This window comes from Chiloscyllium plagiosum, unplaced genomic scaffold (genome assembly GCF_037043375.1).
Source record: "Chiloscyllium plagiosum isolate Xiang-an unplaced genomic scaffold, Cpla_swu_hap1 HiC_scaffold_33, whole genome shotgun sequence".
Classification (NCBI taxonomy): Eukaryota; Metazoa; Chordata; class Chondrichthyes; order Orectolobiformes; family Hemiscylliidae; genus Chiloscyllium; species Chiloscyllium plagiosum.
The window spans coordinates 25,549,222-25,571,681 of record NW_028270171.1 but is presented as its reverse complement, the minus strand read 5'-3'; the positions used below and the strand labels follow the sequence as shown (position 1 = coordinate 25,571,681).

Below are 22,460 nucleotides of genomic sequence, written 5' to 3'. Positions count from 1 at the left end.
AGCAGGACTTATACATTTAATGGCAAGGTCCTGGGGAGTGTTACTGAACAAAGGATCTTGGAGTGCAGATTCAAAGTTACTTGAAAGTGGAGTCGCAGGTAGATAGGATAGTGGGGGCGGCGCTTGGAATGCTTGACTTTACTGGTCAGAGCACTGTGTATAGGAGTTGGGAGGTCATGTTGCAGCTGTATGGGACATTGGTTCAGCCACTTTTGGAATACTGTGTGCAATTCTGGTCTCCCTTCTACCAGTAGGATGTTGTGAAACTTGAAAGGATTCAGAAAAGATTTACAAGGATTTTGCCAGGGTTGGAGAGTTTGAGCTTTAGGGAGAGGCTGAATAGGCTGGGACTGTTTTCCCTGGAGCATCAGAGGCTGAGGGGTGACCTTATAGAAGTTTATAAAATCATGGGGAGTATGGATAGAGTAAATAACAAAGTCTCTTCCCTGGGGTGGGGGAGTCCAGAACTAGAGGGCATAGGTTTAGGGTGAGAGGGGAAAGATATAAAAGGGACCTAAGGGGCAACTTTTCCACTCAGAGGATGGTGCGTGTATGGAATGAGCTACCAAAGGAAGTGGGGGAGGCTGGTACAATTAAAACACTTAAAAGGCATCTGGATGGGTATATGAATAGGAAGGGTGGAGAGGGCTATGGGCGATGTGCTGGCAAATGGGACTATATTAGTTTAGGATACCTGGTCGGCATGGTTAAGTTTTATAAATACTGTTACACCAAGAGTAGGTCAGAGCTGAGAATTTTGCAGAGAGTAATTCACTTCCCAACTTCCAATTCCTGTCCATGATCTAGAAGGCACAGGTCAGGCACAACACTATTTGGCATCAAGCAACCTCTCTACCAATTGAAATACTTATTCTATACCACCAGTGTACAGTGGTTGCTGTGAGTACCTGATGCACAACAGCAACTTGCCAAGATTTTTTTGCAACACATTCTAAACACAGAATCTTGACCAACTACAAGGCCAAGGCAATAAATGCATTTGCAAACCACCACACTTGCAAGTTCCTCTCCAAGTCACAGGCCTGACTTGGAACTGTATGGCATTCTTTCACTGTTGGGCGGACTTTAAACTAGTTTGGCAGGGAGATGGGAACCTAAGGGGAGATTCTCAGTTAGCTAGAGTGGGTGAGGGCTTAAGGGAAAAGAGAATCATGACAGTAAATAAGAAGAAAGAAGCAGCTGAGCAGTTTGGCACTAAGATGAGTGGAAACCAGGTAGTGACAGAAAAACTGAAAATGTTTGAAAACAAAGGTTCTTCCAGTGGATGTGTTAGGATTAAAAATGGCATAGAAACTAGCATAAGGGCACTTTATCTGAATGTTCGCAATATTTGAAACACGATAAACGAGATTATGGCACAAATCATTACGAGCGGATTTGATTTAGTGGCCAGAGGCATGGTTGCAGGATGGTCATGACAGAATTAAATATCCAGGGATATCAGACTATGCAGAAGGACAGATATTAGATTAGATTAGATTACTTACAGTGTGGAAACAGGCCCTTTGGCCCAACAACTGCACACCGACCCTCCAAAGAGCAATCCATCCAGACCCATTCCCCTACATTTACCCCATCACCTAACACTATGGACAATTTAGCATGGCCAATTCACCTAACCTGTACATCTTTGGATTGTGGGAGGAAACCGGAGCACCCGGAGGAAACCCACGCAGACACGGGGAGAATGTGCAAACTCCACATAGACAGTCGCCTGAGGTGGGAATTGAACTGGGTCTCTGGTGCTGTGAGGTAGCGCTGAGCCACCATGCCGCCCTATGAAGATATGAAGGAAAAGGAGGTGGTGTAGCTCTAATATTTAATTATGACATCAGGGCAGTAGTGAGAGATGATAATGAGAGATGATGGAGGAGTAGGTTGAACCAATGTGGGTGGAAATTAGAAATAGTAAGGGAAAAACTCACAGATAGGTGTAGTCTATAGGCCACCTAATAATAAACAGATGGTGGGGGCAGGGTAATAAACAAAGAAATAACTGATGCATGCAGAAGTGGTATGGTAATTATCATGGAGGATTTTAATCTACATATTAATTGGTCAAATCAATTTGGTGAAGACTGCCTTGAGGAGGAGTTCATACAATGTATCTGCAATAGTTTCCTTGAATGGTATGTAATGGAACAAATGAGGGTGTAAGCTACCCTAGATCTGGTCCTGTATAATAAGCCTGGAATAATTGATGAACTCTTAGCTAGGGATCCTCTTGGGAGGAGCGATCACAGTATGATTGAATTTAAAGTACAGATGGAGGGTGAGAAGGTAAAATTCAAAACCAGTGCCCTCTGCTTGAACAAAGGGGTTTATTATGGGGTGAGGGAAGAGTTGGGTAAGGTAGACTGCGCGCAAAGACCATATGGTGGGACAACTGAAGAACAGTGGAGGACTTTCAAAGCGATTTTTCATAGTGCTCAGCAAAAGTATAGACCAGTGAAAAGGAAGGACTGGAGGAAAAGCGATAATCAACCATGGATAACTAAGGAAATAATGGAAGGTGTCAAATTGAAAGCAACTCCATACAAAGTGGCAAGGATTAGTGGGGAACTATGGGATTGGGAAATCTTTAAAGGTCAATAGGAAGCCATGAGAAAAGCTATAAAGAAAGATATGATGGATTATGAGAGTAAACTAACTCAGAATATAAAAACAGGTAACAGAAGTTTCTACAAATAAATAAAATGAAAAAGAGTGGCTATGGTAAACACTGGTCCATTAGAGGATGACAAGGGGGATTTAATAATGGGAAATAAGAAAATGGCTGAGGCATTGAACAGTTATTGTGTGTTGGTCTTCACAGAGGAAGACACATAAAACATACCAATAATTGAGGACAGGGAGACTATGGCAGGTGAGGACCAAGAAGCAATCATTAGCACTGAAGAGGTAGTGTTGGGCGAGCTAATGGGGCTAAAGACAAACAAGTCTCCTGGCCCTGATGGAAGGGGACTAAAAGAGATGGTGGGGGAAATAGCAAGTGAGCTCATGGTAATTTATTAAAATTTAGTGAACCCTGGGGTAGTTCTGGCAGATTGAAAAACAACAAATGTGATGTACTGTTTAAACACAAAAAGCAGGGAGACAAACAACATGTAACTATAGGCACGTTGGCTTAACTTCTGCAGTGGGGAAAATTCATAGAATCCAAACAGTATGCAAGTAGACCAATCAGCGCATTGAGTGCACACTGACCCTCCACCCAGATCCAACCCCTTACCCTATCCCTGCATTTCCCATGGCTAGCCTGCATAACCCTGGACACAATGGGCAACTTAGCATGGCCAATCCAGCGAACTTGCTCATCTTTGGACTGTGGGAGGAAACCCACACGCAGGGCGTGAGGTGGCGCAGTGACTCAGTGGTTAACATTGCTGCCTCACAGCACCAGGGACCTGGGTTCGATTCCACCCTCAGGCGACTATCTGTGTGGAGTCTGCACATTCTCTCTGTGCCTGTGTGGGTTTCTTCCCACAGTCCAAAGATGTGCAGGTGAAGTGATTTGGCTATGCTTATTTCTCATTGTGTCCAGGGATGTGTAAGTTATGAGAAACGAGGTTTTATGGGGATGGAGTATGTCTGGGTGGGATGATCTTCAGATGGTTGGTGTGGACTTGATGGGCCAAATGGCCTGCCTCCACACTTTAGGGATTCTATGATTCACAAAGACATGGAAAGAATGTGCAAACTCCACACTGATAGTCACCCAAAGATGGAATCAAACCCAGGTCCCACCTGGGTTAGCATTGTGTGGGCAGCAATGCTAACCACACAGCACCCTATGCTTGAATCTATCATCAAGAAAGAACTAGCGAGACAATGAAACAGAAATTGTCCCACTGGGCAGACACAGCATGTGTTCAAGAAAAGAAGGTTATGTTTAACTAATTTACTGGAATTCTTTGTGGATATTACCCGTGTGGTGGACAACAGGGAACCAACGGATGTGGCATACCTGGATTTCCAGAAGACATTAGACAAGGTGCCGCACAGAAGGCTGCTGCTTAAGATAAAGGTGCACAATGTTACCGGTAATGTATTAGCATGGATAAATGATTGGTTAACTAACAGAAAGCAAAGAGTGGGGGTACATGGGTGTTTTTCTGATTGATGATCAGGGGCTAGTGGCGTGCCTCAGGGATCAGTGTTGAGACTGCAATTGTTTACAATTTACCTCGAAGAATTAGAGTTGGGGAGCAAAGTTCGCAGATGATACAAAGATGAGTAGCAGAGCAAAGTGTGCAGAGGACACAAACTCTGCAGAAGGATATAGATAGGTTAAGTGAGTGGGCCAGGGTCTGGCAGATGGAGTACAACATTGGTAAATGTGAGGTCTTCCATTTTGGTAGAAATAATAGCAAAATGGACAATTATTTAACAGAGGGACCTGCGTGTCCTTGTGCATGGATCACATAATGTTGGTTTGCAGGTGCAGCAGATAATTAAGAAGGCAAATGGAATATTGTCCTTCATTACGAGACAGCGAGAGTTTAAAAATAGGGAGGTTATGCTGCAGCTGATTACTGTGTTGGTGAGGTCACACCTGGAGTACTGTGTACAATTTTGATCTTCTGACTCTTCAAAGGATGTACTGGCACTAAAGGGGGTACAGAGGAGGTTGACTAGGTTGACTCTAGAATTGAGAGGATTGGCTTATGAGGGAAGATTGAGTAGACTGGGACTAAACTCATTGGAATTTAGAAGAATGGGGGGGGGGGTGATCTTATAGAAATTTATAAAATTATGAAGGGAATAGATAAGATAGAAGCAGGGAGGTCATTTCCACTGGCAGATGAAACTAGGGGGCATAGCTTTAAAAAAAGGGGGCGGATTTAGGACGGAGTTGAAGAATTTCTTCACCCAAAAGGTTGTGAATCTGTGGAATTCCCTGCCGAGTGAAGCAGTTGAGGCTACCTTGTTGAATGTTTTTAAGGCAAAGATAGATTGATTTTTGCACAGTAAAGGAATTCAGGGTTATGGTGAGTGGGAGGGTAAGTGGAAGAGAATAGTGGAGCAGGCTTGAGGGGTGAGATGGCCTCCTTCTGCTCCTACTTTCTATGTTCATTGTTGGTGAGTCAAAATCCTAAACATCCCTTCCTAACAGCATTTACAGCACACACAATGCAAAGGTTCAAAGTGACAGCTTAGCATCACTTTCTCAAGGGCAAAGTGGCATAGAGAGCAAATGTTGGCTTCATCAGTGTATCCAGAACCCATTAATTAATACTGTTAGAAACACAGTTTGTGGGATCTAACTGCACACAACCTGCTTGCTGTGTTCAGAAATGTGAAAAGACGACATGTCATTGACTATACATGTTTCAGACTGTGTTGAGGTTGTTGCAAGATACCAATTGATACAAATTTTTATTTTTGTCTATAAGATTGATGAACAGGAAAATCTACAACCAGCACATGCAATAACACCTCATTATTAATAAGTAAATGTACAGTGGATTGCTGGCATTCACTACTGAGGTCAACTCTAATAGAAAAAGCACCTCCTGATACATTACTTAACAGCAGCCCATGAACCTCTTACCTGGTAAGGAGGAATTCAATATTCGTCAAAAATTTTATATTTGCATGAATTACAAGTAGGAGCAAGCCCACTTGAGCCTGCTCTGCCATTTAATATGATCATGGCTGATTGGATTACTCCACATTCCCCGACATTTCACTCCCTTGCTTTTTGAGAATCTGCACAGCTCAACCTTAAAAACATTCAAGGACTCTACTGTCACTGTCAGGAAAATAGAAATGATACCTAAAAATGAGTGAGTTGTCTTATGAGGAAAGGGTGGACATGTCAGGCTTGAGCAAAATTCTGTCGAGCTCTGTTTGTTGTTCTGGGGACCCATGTACAATGCAGTGTGACACTAAATTGCTCATAACGGGAGAGAGCCAGTCCTGACAGTCAGCAGACAACCAGGGAGTTAGTTAATTCAAACCAAGGTTTTTGGGCATAGCACTAGAGAGAAAATGAGAATATACAACTAGGAATCTGGTAGGAAAGGTGGTATGCACATGCATCAAGTGACAACATAAAATATCTGGCTGAAATGCCCAGCAGGGTTTTATAAACTGCATACAGACTGTTGGGTCAAGTATCAATAGTCACTGGGGTTATGCACTGGAGACTGCTTGGTCACAAATAAGTGACTCAAGTTAAATGCTGTTTGGGAAAGTTCAGCTATGGCTACTAGAATCTGAGAGGGCTATCTTGCCTTTGGGGCTTGGGCAAAAGTGAGGACCGCAGATGCTGGAAACCAGTTTAGATCGGAGTGGTGCTGGAAAAACAGCATTTGAGGAGCAGTAAAATCGACGTTTCGGGCAAAAGCCCTTCATCAGGAATGGAAGCAGGGAGCTTCCAGGGTGGAGAGATAAATGGGGCGCGGCGGGGGGGGATGTTGGAAAGAAGGTAAGAGTCAAATCTGTTTCACTACATGGTTGAAGAGCTTCAGGGCAGACGAGATGACCTGGGGGTTGCAGTTAGAGAGAGACTCTCAGATTCTTGTGGAGAGAGGAGAACTTCTTCAAGGTAGGCATCCTTGCAAGAAGATTCGCAGTAAGGTTAAAATCAACCGGGGCTTGGGGCAGAATGTGGAGTTCCAGAGGTAAAATACACACAGCAGGTTCTCTACTCCTTTTGCACTGTACCTCTTTCCAAAGCCAAATTATGTATGTCTCTGTTTGCTACGATTTAACTGTACTGCTCACAAAACAAAGCTTTTCACTACACTAAGGTACATGTCACTACAATAAATCAAAACAAATCAAATCAAGTTATTATTCTGAGATTTGGTGTCTGAAACCAAATGGAATATATTGAAAGCAAAACAAATTTCAGACAGACAATCAGTCTACTTAACAGCAATGCAGATGGTGACTAACCAAGGCTCAAGAAAATAAAAGTGAAGCATCATTTTCTCAATTTTCTATTCCAGCTTGAGATAAACCAGTTTCTCAGACAAAATTCCAATAAAGGGCGAGAACCGTAAAAATAGTAAATGCAGCAGGTAGTTTACCTGGATACCAGTTGATGTTCCTGAGCCAGAGGGGGGTCGGTGTAGGGAGGGCAGCATTTTTATCGCAACCTGAGGGCCACTTCCGGGTCCCCCACTCACACTAGTCCTACTGACAGTTCCGCTTGGGCTGCTCCTGTTAGCAGCTGCACTGCTCAGAGCCCCAGACCGAGTGACGGAGGCGCTTGTGGTGCTGCGGTTTGTGGTGCTCATTCCTGCTGCCCCAGCAACACTGCTCCTACCAGCGCTTCCGCTGCTCCTGACGGGTGCCCCGCTCACACTCAAGCTGCCACGGCTGACAGCTCCACCCGTGGTGCTTCTGCCAAGAGTCCCGGCACCCGGCGGGCTGGCCATTTTCTGAGGCACTGAGGTTTTTTTAACAAGGGATGTTGATTGCTGCTGACCAGCAATTGATCCGGAAGGCGAGTGTCTGCTGCTCGACGGGCTGCCAGAGTGTTTGCTGCTGCTTTGCCGGCTTGTTGGACTCCCAGTCAAATTGCTTGACCCTATTGACACATTCTGGTTCATGGTGTTTGAAGGGGTTGTGGGTTTAGGTGGGCTAGCCATGGAGAAGGGAGGTTTAAAACCTTGGGCTGAGGTGCTTGAAGGCATTGCAGATTTAGGCGTGTAATCACTAGAGGTAGACGGGCTGATGCTGGTCCTAGACACCGCCTGGGCATTGCTAGTTACTGACGGGGAAAAGGACGTTGGGTAGGCAGTTGACGTATCTGACAACTGTGACACGTGACTTGCGAGCAGATGCTGTGGACATGCATTCAACTTTACTACTGGATTTTGGAGCGTTTTGCAAGTGGTAACTTGGGGATGTGACATTAGGCTGTTGTGGTGCATGCTGGACTGGGATTGTTTGGTGGATTGGGTCTGTGACTGGCTCAGTCTCTGCAATCCTGGCTGGTGCTGCTTGGCTGTGGAAGTCACTGAAGGAGGTTTGGGTGTTTGGGACGACGGTGCGGTGTAGCCGGCGATCAAACTGGTCATTCCTGGTCGAGAACCTTCCTGGGATTTCTTGGTGCCTGAGCTATGGCCAAATAAATGACTGAAAGTCAAAGGGACAGGGGAAAGTGTGGATACTTTTGGAGATGACGTGCCTGACTTTGGAGAGAGGGCAGATGCTTTTGGAGACTGAGTGACTGCTTTTGGAGATGGGGTGCCTGCTTTCAGAGATGCCGTGCCTACTTTCGGTGATGGTGTGGCTACTCTTGGGGAACAGGAGGCTGCTTTTGGGGAAAGTACTAGTGGTGTGACCTTGGCTATGACCTTTTTATCTTCCTTCGCCACAGGCTGAGGTCGAGGTGCAGGCGAGACAGAATTGTTTACAGTCCTGCTGATCTTGGTTGAATTGTTGAAGACAGACAATGCATCAGAGACTGATTCCAGGGAAGGGGGCTTAAGGGACAGATCTTCATCAAGAGAATCATCCAGGTAAATAGTCTCTCGGCTTGGATTACAGCTGGAGCTTGAGATACTGACAGGCATAATTTTGCTCGTTGGCACCACTTTCGGGACAGTACTGGCTGGGGTAGAGAGTCTCTGCTCTTTCTTGGGACTTGAATCCTATTGAAAGAGAATTAAAAAAACTCTAAGGGCTAGGAATCTGATCACTTCAACCCTTGCCCCCAAAACTTCAATATCATCTGCTGTTAATAAATTGCCCGCATCCCCAAAACAAACAATTAACTGCCTGATGCCTGTACAGATTTCAGTCATTGCTTGAATGGTCCAGCTCCCACAATGTTTCTGAACCCAAAGAAAATAAGCCATGACCAGTATCGATCTGGGGACAGGTGGGAGAAATCCAGTAAGACTAGGGTTCCAATGAAGCCGAAATGGAAGGGTGACCTAATGGAGGTCTTTAACATAGTGAAAAGACTGGATGGAGTAAATGGTGAATAAATATTTCCATTTGTGAGTGAGACCAGAACTAGGGACTAAACATTTATGGCAATTAAAATAAATGTAAGAAACTCAGGGTAGGGTGCAAGGTGCCTGAAGGAAATGAGGAAGGAAAAAACAGGGATACAGGGAGAAATGGTTTATTTATGCCTGTTTCAGTCATGCATCCCTTTGCCAACAGGAACAGCTAAAGCAAGTTGTATGCTCACTGACCTTCCACCCTGCTCCTGGACCAACTCCCATCTGCTACCCCTCCACACTACCTTCACCCGCACTCATCCCCAATCCTCAACAGATACACAGAGCAAGGCTAAAGGAACATATGGTTTGTCTGCATGTACACTAGTCCCCAAAGCAATTCACTGCATTTTTGATGGGGCACTATATCTTCCTTTCCATAATCTGGGTGTAACCTATTTTAAATACAGAGGAACCTTGATTATCCGGTATTCGATTATCCAAATTTTGGATTATCTGGCAAGGTCGCAAGGTCCCGATGCTTGGCTAAACTATGTTATCTGGTATTCAATTAGCTGGACTTCAATTAACCGAATGAAATACACCCCACCCATATCCTTCAGATAATTGAGGTTCTTCTGCAAATCCAAGAAATATTTACTTGAGGGAAAGAGAGAAAAATTCACCTTTACTTTAGGTTTTGGGGCAAATATCACCTTCTTCTTGGCCCTGGGAAAGGAAAGACAGTGAGAAAAATAAACTTTGACTCCAACAACTTGAAGAAAATTGCTCAAAAGGGATTACAAACAAAAAACATAATGTAAAATGCATAGCACTTCAGTTAGCATTCAAAAGAGAAAGCAAAATGAATGTTTATGTGAATTCTTTGGTCAGTTTTGAAGAAGCATTTTCCCCGAAACCTCAAGCTCTCTTTTTACCACTGAATAACCTACTGCACACTTCCAACTCTCATTTCAGCTTGGGGGAATATTCTTTTTGTTCCATTATTTGTCCTCAGGATGTGATACTGATATGGCAGCATTTAGTCCTAATCCTAATACAGTGAGATAGTGGCAGTGGATCCTGATTGGCTGGTGCTGGTTTGCCACATCAGGATGTGATCGATTTTATCAGGTGGAGGCCATTATGGATAGACAGGGAGGCAGGATCACTCTCTTGAAGAATGTTATTGAACCCGTTGGGATCTTATGGATAATCCATTGGCCCTTATGATCCATTTTCTTTTTGATACTAGCCCATACATCAGCCAAATTTATTATCTCTGTTTGCAAGAATGGAATTTGAATTTAGTATCTTTGATGAGGAAACCCAGTGCCAGGACCACCACACCATTATATCTGCTAATTCACTTTATTTAGTTAAAAATCACACAACGCCAGGTTATAGTCCAACAGGTTTATTTGGAAGCACTAGCTTTCAGAGTGCTGCTCCTTTATCAGGTGGTTGTGGTTGATACTATAACCTAGTGTTGTGAGATTTTTAACTTTATACACCCCAGTCCAATACCAGCACCTCCAAATCATTGCTTTATTTAGGTTTTGGGTATCCCAGTGCTGGAACAACTCCCATCCTGCATCCCAAATCATTTCATGTTTGTTTACTGGTGCGCTCCACGAAATTAATTATTGGTCATTCAAATGGACAGAAAAAGGAATTTACAGGTACAAAAGGAACAGAGGAGCAGTAGACCATATGACCCATTGAGTGCGTTCTACCATTCAATATGACAACCTGATTCTGGCCTTCAACTCCACTTTCCTGTCCACTCCCAATTCGCTTGATTCTCAGAAAGACCAAAAATCTCTCCACCCTAGCCTTAAATGTGTTCACTGATGGAGACTCTACAATTGTCTGGGGCAGAGAATTTCAAAGATTTGCAACTTTTTGAGTGAAGTTATGTGTCAACTCAGTAAAAATATAACTTTTCATAAGGTCTTGCAGCTGGAGTGAGTGCTGGAAATGTACATTTGATCAGTGACAGCATATTGTTAGTACGAGTGGTTTGGCATTGACTGCTAGCAGATTATCAGCACAGTACTGATTGATTCTGTTTATGACTGTGTGACAGCATTGGAGGAATTTTTTATTCTCATTGAACCACACTCCCCCGAAATCGTGAAATGCAAGTTTTAGTGTAATGTGTATGGACTTGCAACTATATTGCTCCTGTAAGTTTCTTAACTAAAGATGCTATAGAAATGTGTGACAGTAATATATGTTTTATACAATTGCATACGATGCACTTACTTCTGATCAAACTCAATTTTTGATGACTATTCAATTTTAATTTTTAACTTTAAATTGCTTGTGTAAAGAAAAGAAAATTGCATATTATGGTGTGTTTGCAGGTTATGACCACTGGATACTCCTGCATAATTGGCCAGTAGGTGTTACATTACTTTCCAGACCACTTGAAACCTCTTTGTTGTCTCTCAAAGCAATTGCGGTAATTTTAAGGACAGCATTTAATGGTGTCGGCAGAAATTCCTCTTGTTGACTAGCACACTAAAATAATTTTACAGGATTATTCCAAGGAGCTTTCCAACATATTCAATCATTTTCATTTAAAAAAAGCAGTAATGATTTCATGTCCTTGAACAGTCTGTTTGGTAAATATATATACCACCAGTATGATTGTTGAGTGGGTAGTTTCAGAGAAAAACTTTGGAGAGAACGCATAGCACAATCTCCACAAGGAACTTCAATAATGTGCAGAGATGCATGAATTTGAGATTGTTTGCCACACAGCAAAGAACATTGAGGAGAAATTTAACACAAGTGTCCAAAATTAATCAGAATTCTTTACAAAGTAAATAAGACAAAGCCACTTCCAAAATTAAGAATGATCTTTAATTAATTAGCAAAACTGTTTCAAACAATTTGCAAAAAAGCCAGAGGTGAAATGGGAAATTTGTTTTATAAAGCAAGTTATTATCTGGAGACAAACTGAATAGTAACCTTCAAAGGGAACTGGATAAATACTTGAAAAGAGAGACAATTTGCAGGGCTTTGAGGAAAGATAGGGGGGTGGGACCAACTGGAAAGATTGACTAGCTCTACCAAGGCGGCAGAGCAGGCACAGTGAGTCAAAGGGTGTCCTCCTATGCTGAAAGATTCTGTGCTAATCAGAATTTCCTTGACAGGAGAGGATGGACTGTGTAGGACACAGATTTAGTCGACTTCCCAATCCGTCTACTTTTCAGTGCAGATGTGATGAAGGAATAAAAATAGATGCTGGAGAAACTCAGCAGGTCTGGCAGCATTAGTGGAGACAGAAATAAAATTAACATTTTGAGACCAATGACTCTTTATTGGAACCCATTCCAAGCACAGTTCCTCGAAACTTTCCTATGAAAAAGAGGGTAGAGTCTCTAAATTCAATCCCTGAAGACACTGGGAGTAACCTGATGTGATGAAAATGGCATTGATTTGTTCACTCATGCCAATCAGTGTTACTGACTGAATTTGCACCCTGATCTCCCATGTTCACAATTCACTAAAAGCTTGTTTTTACTGCCCAACTATCTTGCATTCATCAGATAACTCCCAGTCACTGTTCATCCTTTCAAATGAATTGACATCTTATTTCTTTAAGGACTTTTTGTTTCCTCAGATTTTTGCCACCTGAAGCTGTTAAACCTGTTTCTACTGGCATTCTTTGCTCCTTCTCCCAGACACCCATTTTTTGTCATGTATCCACCTAGACAGTGGGAATAATAAGCTCTGCAGAACTCATTTCAAGAAGGAATTTGTGCCTGCAGAGGGAAGAATAGGAAATAGATAGAAGAAAAAAAAAACTGGCTATGATTTTACTCACGGAGTGGCAGTCAGGTGATTGTGCACTCTCTTGCTCTCTTTAAGCAGCATCCTGAAACAGAAAAACAAACAGTGGTATTATGGTCCGAGATTCAGGATCATCAGTGATTTTTAGGAGATGGATGGTCTGTGCTATATTTCTGCTGATTGGAATGTGGGATGTCAACAGAATCCCAAGGTTTCAGTGACAGCTGCAGAGTAAAACTTCTCAGTCACTGCATTAACAACAGGATTTTAATCCTTATCTAAGAATGACGTCCATTTACTGGGTAATGGCATCAACCTTTATTCATACTAGTTATCTCTGTGCCTCTCAACCTGGCTTTGCTGTCAGCTTCCGCCCTTTCAGGGCTGTCTAACAGTTCAAAGGTATTTTATGTTTTCTCCCCAGGGTTGGGATGCCTGTACAACAGCGTTCAAAGACGCACTGATTATTGTGCCACAATTTTCCTTACATCCCATTTTTGTACATTGGGAACCTTGGAGACTGAAATCACCCTGTCGAGAAGATACGTGCAATTTGGCTTTGAGCAGAGCTTTTAAAAACACATGCCTGTATAAGAAAAAAAGTCTTTAAATCAGCAAGGCAATAAGTCATAGAGTAATACAGCATGGAAACAGATCCTTTGGCCCAAACTAACCATAGTGCCCATTCAGCTAAACCTTTCCCATCCATATATCTATCTAAATGTTTTTTAAATGTTGCTATTGTACCTGCCTCAACTACTTTCTCTGGCAGGTCATTCCATATATGCACCACTCTCTGCATGAAGTTGGCCCTCAGGTCCTTTATTTTTCCCCTCACCCTAAACCTCGTTTTCAATTCACCATCCTTGGGAACAAGAGTACATGTATTCATCCTATCTATGCCACTCATGATTTTATATACCTCAATAAAGTCACCCCTCAATCTCCTATGTCCCAAGGAATAAAGTCCTATCCTGGTCAACCTCGTCCTACAACTCAGGTCTACTTGTCCTGGCAACATCATCGTAAATCTCCTTTGCACTGTTTCCAGTTTAACTATGTCTTTCCTATAACAGGGTGACCAAAACTGTATACAATACTCCAAGTGTGGCCTCAACAACGACTTACACAACTGTAACATAACAACCAACTTCTATACTCAGTGCCTCGACCGATGAAGGCCAGCATGCTAAATGCCTTCTTCACCACCCTGTTTACCTGTGACTCTGCTTTCAAAGAACGATATACTTGTACTCCTAGGTCCCTTCATTCCACAACACTCCTCACGACCTTACCATTCATTGAATAAGTCCTATCTTGGTTTGACTTTCCAAAGTGCAACACCTCACACTTATCTGTATTGAACTGCATTTACCAATCCTCAGCCCACTTCCCCATCTGATCAAGGTCCCTCTGTAATTTTTGATAACTGTCCTCGCAATGACAGGAGTAAGGTTAACTACTGGTGGAGGGATACTACTCAGAAAACTGACAAATTGATTTAAAATACCTGTCAAACGGACAACAGGGAGACACATCTTTTTTATTTAGTTATGATGATCTGGAACGTGCTGCCTGAAAGGGAGTGGAAGCAGACTCAACAGTAACTGTGCAAAGGGAACTTGATCAAAACATTTCCAGGGTTATGTGGAAAGGGAGGGGGATTGAGACTATTTATTCACTATTAGATGAGCTGGATGGCCTTCTTCTGAACTGTAAAGGTCCATGATTTATTTCAGATTTGTCAGGACCCAGTGTTTCTAGATCAAAAAGGTTAGACAGGAGGTCCTACAATGCCACTTTATCCAACTGCTCAAATTTCATGGCAGCAGTAAGTGTCAGAGTTGCCTCAAATGTTTCCATTTTTGCATCATTCACTCATATCTTTCCTCCCACCAACTCACTTGAATGTTCAATTAAGATGGGTAGGAGCTCAACTCTGGGGAAAGTTAACACACAAATCCCAAGCAACAATTCTTCAGCAACTTTAGAGGGTTTGGTAGAGAGATGGAGGGGGCAGTGTTGGTGCCTATTGTTCAAGCTGCTCTGTCAACACCGCAATGCCACAAACACAGCCTTTTCAAATATCTTCTCAGACATGGCCTACCATTTTTGAAGGTTCTCAGTAAGTGATCGATCTGCTTTACTCCTGCTCTAATGACGCACTGGGGGCAATGTATTGTGCTGCAGAAATTGCACGTCCAACAAAGACTTGATTCTATGCTGCAGATACTTAATTTTAAAGAGCTACCCAACTCAAAGAAATTATTCTTGAGTTGTGAATTGTTGAGGCAGTGTGCTCACCAGTGAAAAACATGGTAAACTGTGTTCTGGGGAGACATTGAAGTGGTTAAGACCTAGCCCAGATCTTTCTTCTCATACGAGAACATTTATATGCAGAGGCCATCTCAAGCTTCATTAAAGTGAACCAGAAGCCACATTTTAAAATAATTGATTTCTATAATGCTTTTCAAACGCCAGGAAGTTACAAAGCATTTTGCAGTCAATTAAGTGCTTCTTAAAGTACAGTCACAGTTGTAATGTAGGAAACGCAGCAGTGAATTCGCATTTAGCTCCAGTGTTTGAAACAAGGCTACAGAATCTTTTACATCTACTGGGGCAGACAGGAACCTCAGTTTCACATTCCACTGCATCTCCAACACTGCAGCAGTGCCTTGGTACAACATTTCAGTATCAGTCATATGGAGCTCAAGCTTCTGAACATTTGAACCCACATCTCAAATACTCAGAAGCTAGTAAGCTACTCACTGAGCCATGCTGACGGAGTTTGAGATGGGATCCATGTACTCAATGCTAGCCAGTGCTCTTGCTGGAAAGGGGTTGTGACCAGCCCTCTGAATAACTACCCTGTCATTCCAGAAAAGGCCATGATTGAACGGGGGGTGGGGGGGAAGAATGATTGAAATGCAATCAAGACGGAAGAAAATGCTCAATAAATGAAACTAATGCTCAAGGATCTGTTATTGTGCAAATCATTTGTTTCTCTTCAAAATGAGAGAGAGAGAGACTATAAACCGCAGCCCATCTTACCGTGCCTGCATCCAGCCTTTGGGCCAAATAGGTTTCACCTCAGTCTCCATAAAGGCTTTCAGATAATCCTCTGCTGACTGTGACTTGTTTTGTTCCAGTTCATAACATCCCAGTTTTATCTTCACCAGGTTACATAGCAGGTCCCTGATCACAGCAATGATAAACAGAGTGTTGTCAGAATTTGGACACTTTCTTGGTTATTGTTCACAATCTCCATTTTCTTTATACCAAATTTCTATTGTCCTCTCCTGAAGGTGTTGCCCTTAGCTGTTGTATGGATCCAATGGATTGTCAATCTTCCATTGTTGCCAAATGACAACTCACATGAGAACCCAGACAGCCAGTACCTAACTTGGCAGAACCAGATTTACTTCCAGTGTGTCTCTCCTGCTTTAAATGTTTCGCTATACCTGTAGATAGCCAGTCATAGTCAAACCTCGGTACGAATTATTAGAGTACAATCCTCAGCAGACTCTCCAGTGTTAAACACAACTGTAACAACTACAAAGGCAGACTGAACTTTCTAGATGGCAGAACCAGCAGGTAAAGCCGTTTGAAAGCAAGGCAGTTTTGCCTTTGTTAAGGAGGTCAAGTCTCAGCTGGAGAAGTGATTCAAACTGCAGGCATCATATTTTAGGAAGGAGATCAAGGCCTTGGAGAGGGCACAAAAGGTGTTTCTTCACTGGGATGAGTTTCAGTTTATGGAGAAACCAAAAGGTGGTGGGACTGGTCTCCTTCGCACAAAGGTGGTTATGGGAGAATTCAACAGCGATCTTAATTTATCAGTGACTTTGATCAAGAATGAGCAAGTAGACCTTCCACTGGCAGGAGAATTCATAATAAGAGAACAGATTGAAAACAATAGGCCTAAGCAGGATTTGGGGTGGATGAAGACAATTTTTATTTTAATCAGCTGCCTAAAACAGTGCATCCCAAACTTTTCCCCCTGGTGACATTTTGAGGTTTGAATATTGTGGTGACAACTGTGAGGGGTGGGATGGGTTCAAGGTGAGGGGGGGGGGGGGGGGGGGGGGGGATAAAACCTGTGAGAATGAGGGGTTTTGCCAGAGCTCTGCAGCAGCTAATAACCCTAGTTTGGAAAGCCCCAAACTAAAATTATGGCATAAGCAGATTCAAAGTTAAATGTGAGATAGAACTGATCATATATTTAAAAATAAACTAGCTGTTACAGGTACCATAGAATAGGCCAAAAGATCCATTTTTGTGCTGTATGGTTCTATGAATTTACCAAAGATTATACGCAACAAGTTTATTTCTTTTATCACACAACCAATAATTGTGGTCACCATTCAAGATACGGTCTCCCAACTTAAAGCCCGTATTTCTTTGAAATCACTGATAGATATTGCAGCAACTCTATCATTTTACGCAGTTGTCCTACTAGACCACAGAGTATAGGTAGAGCTTTACAGATCAGAACAATTCATCAGACTGTCAGCTGATTTTAGGAAAACTCTTTATCCTGATTGCCTAATTTCTATCCAGAGGGTCCCTGCTGGAGAGAAATGAGTGTGTAGGTCAGATATATTCCAAGGTCGAAAACCTTTCTAACACTCAGTCCAGATAAAAGTTGATTGGGAAAACACTGCAAAAGTACAGGTCATTAAAAATTGTCAGCCAAAACCTTTTGCTTGTCCACACAACTGAAGCCCTGTGAAGAAAATGTTGTCTACATGGACTTTAGTAAGGCATTTGATAGGGCACCTTATAGCAGGCTGGTACAAAAGACAGCGTCTCCTGGGATCTGGAATGAGCTGGCTAAATGGATACAAAATTGACTTGGTCATGGAAGACAGTAGTGGAGGAAAGGTGCTTTTCAGAATGGAGATTAGCAACTAATGATGTTCTGCAGGGATTGGTGCTGGGACATTTGTTGTTTGTAATATATACATAAATGATCTGGAGGAAAACGTAGATGGTCTGATTTGTAAGTTTGTAGATAGTGAGGAGGATTGTTAATGGATACAGTGGGATTTGGATAGTTTGCAGACTTGGGCAGAGAAATGGCAGGTGGAGTTTAATTCGGACAAATGCTAGGTGATGCATTTTGGAAGATCAAATTCAGGTGGAAATTGTACAAAAAATGGCAGGAACCTTAGGAGCATCAGCATGTGGAGGGATATGGGCAAACAGGTCCACAGATCCCTGAAAGTGGCACCACAGGTGGATAAGGTGATCAAGGAGGCATACAGCATGCTTGCCTTCATCGGCTAGGGCACCGAATATAAAATTTGGCAAGTTACATTACAGCTGTGTAAAACTTTAATTAGGCCACATTTGGAATGTGGATTGCAGTTCTGGTCGCCACACTACCAGAAGTTAGTGGATGCTTTGGAGAAGGTGCAGAGAAGTTTTACAAGGATATCGCCTGGTCTGGAGGGTTTTAATTATGAGGAGAGGTTGGATGAACTCAAATTGTTTTCAGTGTAAAGATGGAAGCTGAGGAGCGACCTGAAAGAATGAAGACATACATGGATGGGGAGAATAGTCAGAGGCTTTTTCCAGGGTAGAAACTACAAGAGGGCACAGGTTTAAGGTGAAAGGGAAAAAGTTTAGCGGAGGAGTGCAGGGAAAGTTGTTTCACACAGAGGGGGGGGTGAGTGCCTGGAATGCACTGCCAGTGGAGGTGGGGGAAGCAGGCACGTTAGTAACGTTTAAGGCACATCTTGAGACACACGTGAACAGGAGGCGAACAGAGGGATAAAAACCACATATGGGCAATAATTAGTGGGTTTAAATAATCTTTAGCAATTGCTGCAGGCTTGGTGGGTCGAAGGGCCTGTTCCTGTGCTATAACGTATTGTAAGAAATCCTTTGCACCCTTGTGAAAGTCTTGACCTTCATTCCAAAGTGTCATGCTTACAGGAAGTCAACCTTGGAATTCATGAACAACTGGTCAGAGGGAAAACATATGAAGGAAATCACACTTTTCTGTGACTTCCCAAAACCAGTGAAACATTTTTGAAGTCTCAACATTGCTGTAATGCAGGAAATAAAACAGGGTGCAGCTTAGCCAGCATTTAGTTAATGACTATATCATTTGAACAATAATATTAGCTGAGATACACATACCAGCCAAGACACCAGGGAGAACTCTATGCACTTCTTTGAAAGGTGTCACGAGATCTCTGTGCCCATTTGAGGGGGCAGCTATGGCTTCAATTCATCTGAAGGATGGCAACTTGGACAGTACAGTACACCTCTGTACAGCATTGGATTGTCAGCCTGGAATCTTTTTTGATCAATTTACTGGAATGGGATTTGAACCCACAATCTTTTGACCCAAAGAGGGGTTTACCACTGAGCCAAAGCTGTGGAAGGAAACTACCCAGACTGATTTGGTAAAATGCATAGTATTCAGAACCTCAGAACATCAACAGCTGCTGACACCATCCTTGTTAACCAGGACAATGGACTTAGGCCAAAATGTTGGCAGCTGCTGTCAGGCCTATGCCTATTAGAAACTGAGATGCTCGGCTAGCTGAACTCAGTACTGGGAGAAACTTCATTACATCAGCGATTAATGGCTTTGAAATAAAAACAAAGCACAGGAGAAAATCTGCAGGTCTGGCAGCATCTGTGTACAGACAAACAGAGCTCATGCTTTGAGTACCATGATTTCTTCAGAACAAGAGGTATCATAGGTTTTGAAACATTAACTGTTTCTCTCTCTACAGATGCTGCCAGACCTGTAGAGTTTTTCCAGGATTTTCAGTTTTTATTTCAGAAATCCAGCATCTGCAGTATTTTGCGTCTGTTAAAATGGATTTAAACTCAGATGTCAAAGATAAAAGACCAGGGTCCTAACACCCTACATGGTCAACTATATCTCCAATTATCCATTTCTATGACTGTGTGTCCTCTATAAGCAGGAACTGATGGCTTTAAAAAGTTTCTTATCTCACTATACTTATTCTGCACTGCTAAAATTCTGCCTCTTACTGAAAGAAGTCAAGCTGCTAACTAAAGCTATAAGAGAACCCTGATTAAGAGGAAGCTCTTGGAATTCCTTCAGGCACTTTCCATCAATTGGCTGCAGCTGCATTTTTCTAAACAACAAAATGCAAAATGGTCACTTTCACAAGGGTTCTGCAACTCATCAGTTCCTCTCAGTTGGTTGAGCTGACAGCATTGCATTAACGGTGACAGAAGTGGAAATTGCTGAAAAAGTAATCAGTCAGTCTTTGCATAGACAATGGGAAAGACCAAGGAAGTGAGACTGATTCGGAATTTTATCAAAGAGCCAGCACTACCACAATGCTCTAAATATCCCTTTTCTGTTGCAAATGTTCCTGACGCATGGCCCTTTGCCACTGTTGTGCGCCAGTTTATGCATGCCGAGAAGAGATCTGCCAAGAGCAGCAGTGATGAACAGTTTATAGGTACTGGTGATTAATTGGGAATCTGTTATAAGATCCATGTGGAAGCGAGAGACAGGTGCTGCATACAAGAGTTTTAGTAAGTACAGCAACATAGACTCAAAGGAAAAAGAGAGAAGACTGAATATACATAATATGAACAACACAAACAGGAATAATGAAAACTGGTTCGGGGTTCATGGAAAAGAAGATACAGTGAACTAAACAAAGATAAAAACAGAAAAATCTATCGGCAGAAAGTGAAGGGTACACACTCAAAATAGAACATTAAGAAACCATTTAGCTCCTCAAGGCTATTCCAACAGTCAATCAATGTCATGATTAATCTTCAAGTCAACTTGTCTATCTGTAGTTCTAAAAGCCTTGATACCTTCTAGCAACAAGAATGTACTAATTTTAGCCTTCAATATTTGAACTCCAATATTGAGTGCCTTTTTGGGACAGAATACTAGATTTGTGAGAAAAGTGTTTGCTGAATTCACTTCTAAATAGAAGAGTTCTAATTTTAAATGGCATCCACTGTTCTCAACTTACCACTAGAGGGATTTGTCTCTCTGTACCAACTATTCAAAATATTCCAGTATGTTAAACACCTTTATTTAATCACTGTCCAATGATAGGAACTTATCCATCAAAGTTTGTCATTTTTGGGGACTCTTGACCATTTCACCACAAAGAAAAGAACTGGAAAAGTCACCGAGCCAAAAAAATGCTAAAGTTGACATAAATGCCAGTGATCTAAGTATGTGTGGTAGAATAAGTTACTGGGCTTCTCCAGAGGGCACAAATTCAATTCCCTTCAGCTTGAGAATTTGATACTCATTAAATGTGGGAATTAAAAAAAAAAACTAGGACAAGTAAAAGTAGCCATGGATCGTACCAAAACCCCATCAGGTTCATTCTTCTTGTGGGTAAGAAAATCTGCTGGCCTTATTCAGTGGCCCTTATGTGACTCCAGTCACACCAACACGGGTGACTCTTGATAACTGCCATAGAAAACCTCTCAATTGCATTAAAATGTTACAAAGGACTGCAGAGGTCTGAGAAGGCAACCCATCACCACACACTAAAGGTAACTTAGGAAGAGCAATAAATCTCATCTCCTGCAAAGGTTACATTCAAGTATGTAGTGCTTTAAAGAAAACAAGCAAATTAGCTTTTCACTGCAATGCCAGTCCAGGGGAATGAAACAAATCCACTTTCTTTTGCCAACTGGTGAACAGAAAACAGTTTGAAAGATAATAGTGTCAGATAAAGTGAGATGATTGGTAAGTTTCTCTCTGAAAGGAGTTCCTCAAACATTGCAGTTAGTAAAGATATGCAATACCAATCTATTCCAGTTTGTATGAGTTAACTGATTTTACCTTGAGTGGGTGTAACAACAAAAGACTTTGCCTGGTAAATCTGAGAAGTGGGAACAATCAACCAATAACTCTGTTATACATATATCTTTATCCAGTACCTCCGATAGGAGAGAACAAGGTTCTCCTGTGATGTCTTCCTGGTCTGAACAGCTTAACATTTATTATCTAGCCACACAGGCGGGTATTATTCATTGAAAGGTAGGAGAGTGGTGTAGCTGTGAAATGAATCGTATCTTCGGAGACAAAGTGAGAACATTTTAAAAAAGTAGATCTCACTGAGACACAGAGTTGAACCCAAATTCTCAAATAAATGAAGGTATAAATGAGGGTTATTGGACCATGGTGTAGGGATATTAAAAAAAACCTAACATTTATATAGCACCTTCCAAAACCTCAGGAAAACCAACTTGCTTGACAGCCCATGTTTGTAACAATGCGAGTTAAGGGACACGTTCTTGGGCAAACTCTCATTCTTTGTCACATTACAGCAAATGGGTGAAATTACAGCACGTGTAATGCTTAATGGAAGGAAATGTGCAATTAAACAATTATAGTTCATAGAAGATAATCAGGAACTAACCTTAAGAAATCCTTTTTTTTGTGAAACATCTAAACTTGTACAAATCAATCTAACTGGCCACTGATCTTTCAAAACCTACTCTTGCACTCAGCTATAAATCAGGACATGAAGAACTTTGACACTGTGAGTGGAGGTAGAGATAAAACTAAAGGATGGTGAAGGAAAAACTAGACTCGTAGAACTTTTTTTAAAAAAAGTTCACTTGCGTGATGTGAGAGTCACAGACTAGGCTGGCATTAATTGCCCATTCCTAGTTCTCCCTTTTTGAATTGCTACAGCCCATGTGATGTAGGTAGATCTGCAACACTGTTTGAGAGGAAATTCCAGGATT

General features: G+C 42.1%; 1 protein-coding gene across 5 annotated transcripts in view; it reads right to left on the bottom strand.

Annotated features, from left to right (window-relative positions):
• LOC122542317 (ubinuclein-2-like) overlaps nucleotides 1-22,460 on the bottom strand; it is an 84,339-nt gene that overhangs the window by 19,040 nt on the left and 42,839 nt on the right. For 4 of the 5 annotated variants that reach the window (XM_087978373.1, XM_087978374.1, XM_043679960.2 and 1 more), the window contains 4 exons: nucleotides 15,786-15,929; nucleotides 12,769-12,819; nucleotides 9,617-9,659; nucleotides 7,062-8,633 (listed from right to left, as the gene is read on the bottom strand). In XM_087978373.1, the coding sequence (XP_087834499.1) occupies nucleotides 7,062-8,633; nucleotides 9,617-9,659; nucleotides 12,769-12,819; nucleotides 15,786-15,929 (1,810 nt within the window). The remainder of the gene's footprint in view (nucleotides 1-7,061; nucleotides 8,634-9,616; nucleotides 9,660-12,768; nucleotides 12,820-15,785; nucleotides 15,930-22,460) is intronic. The other variant, XM_087978375.1, reaches the window with a different exon arrangement.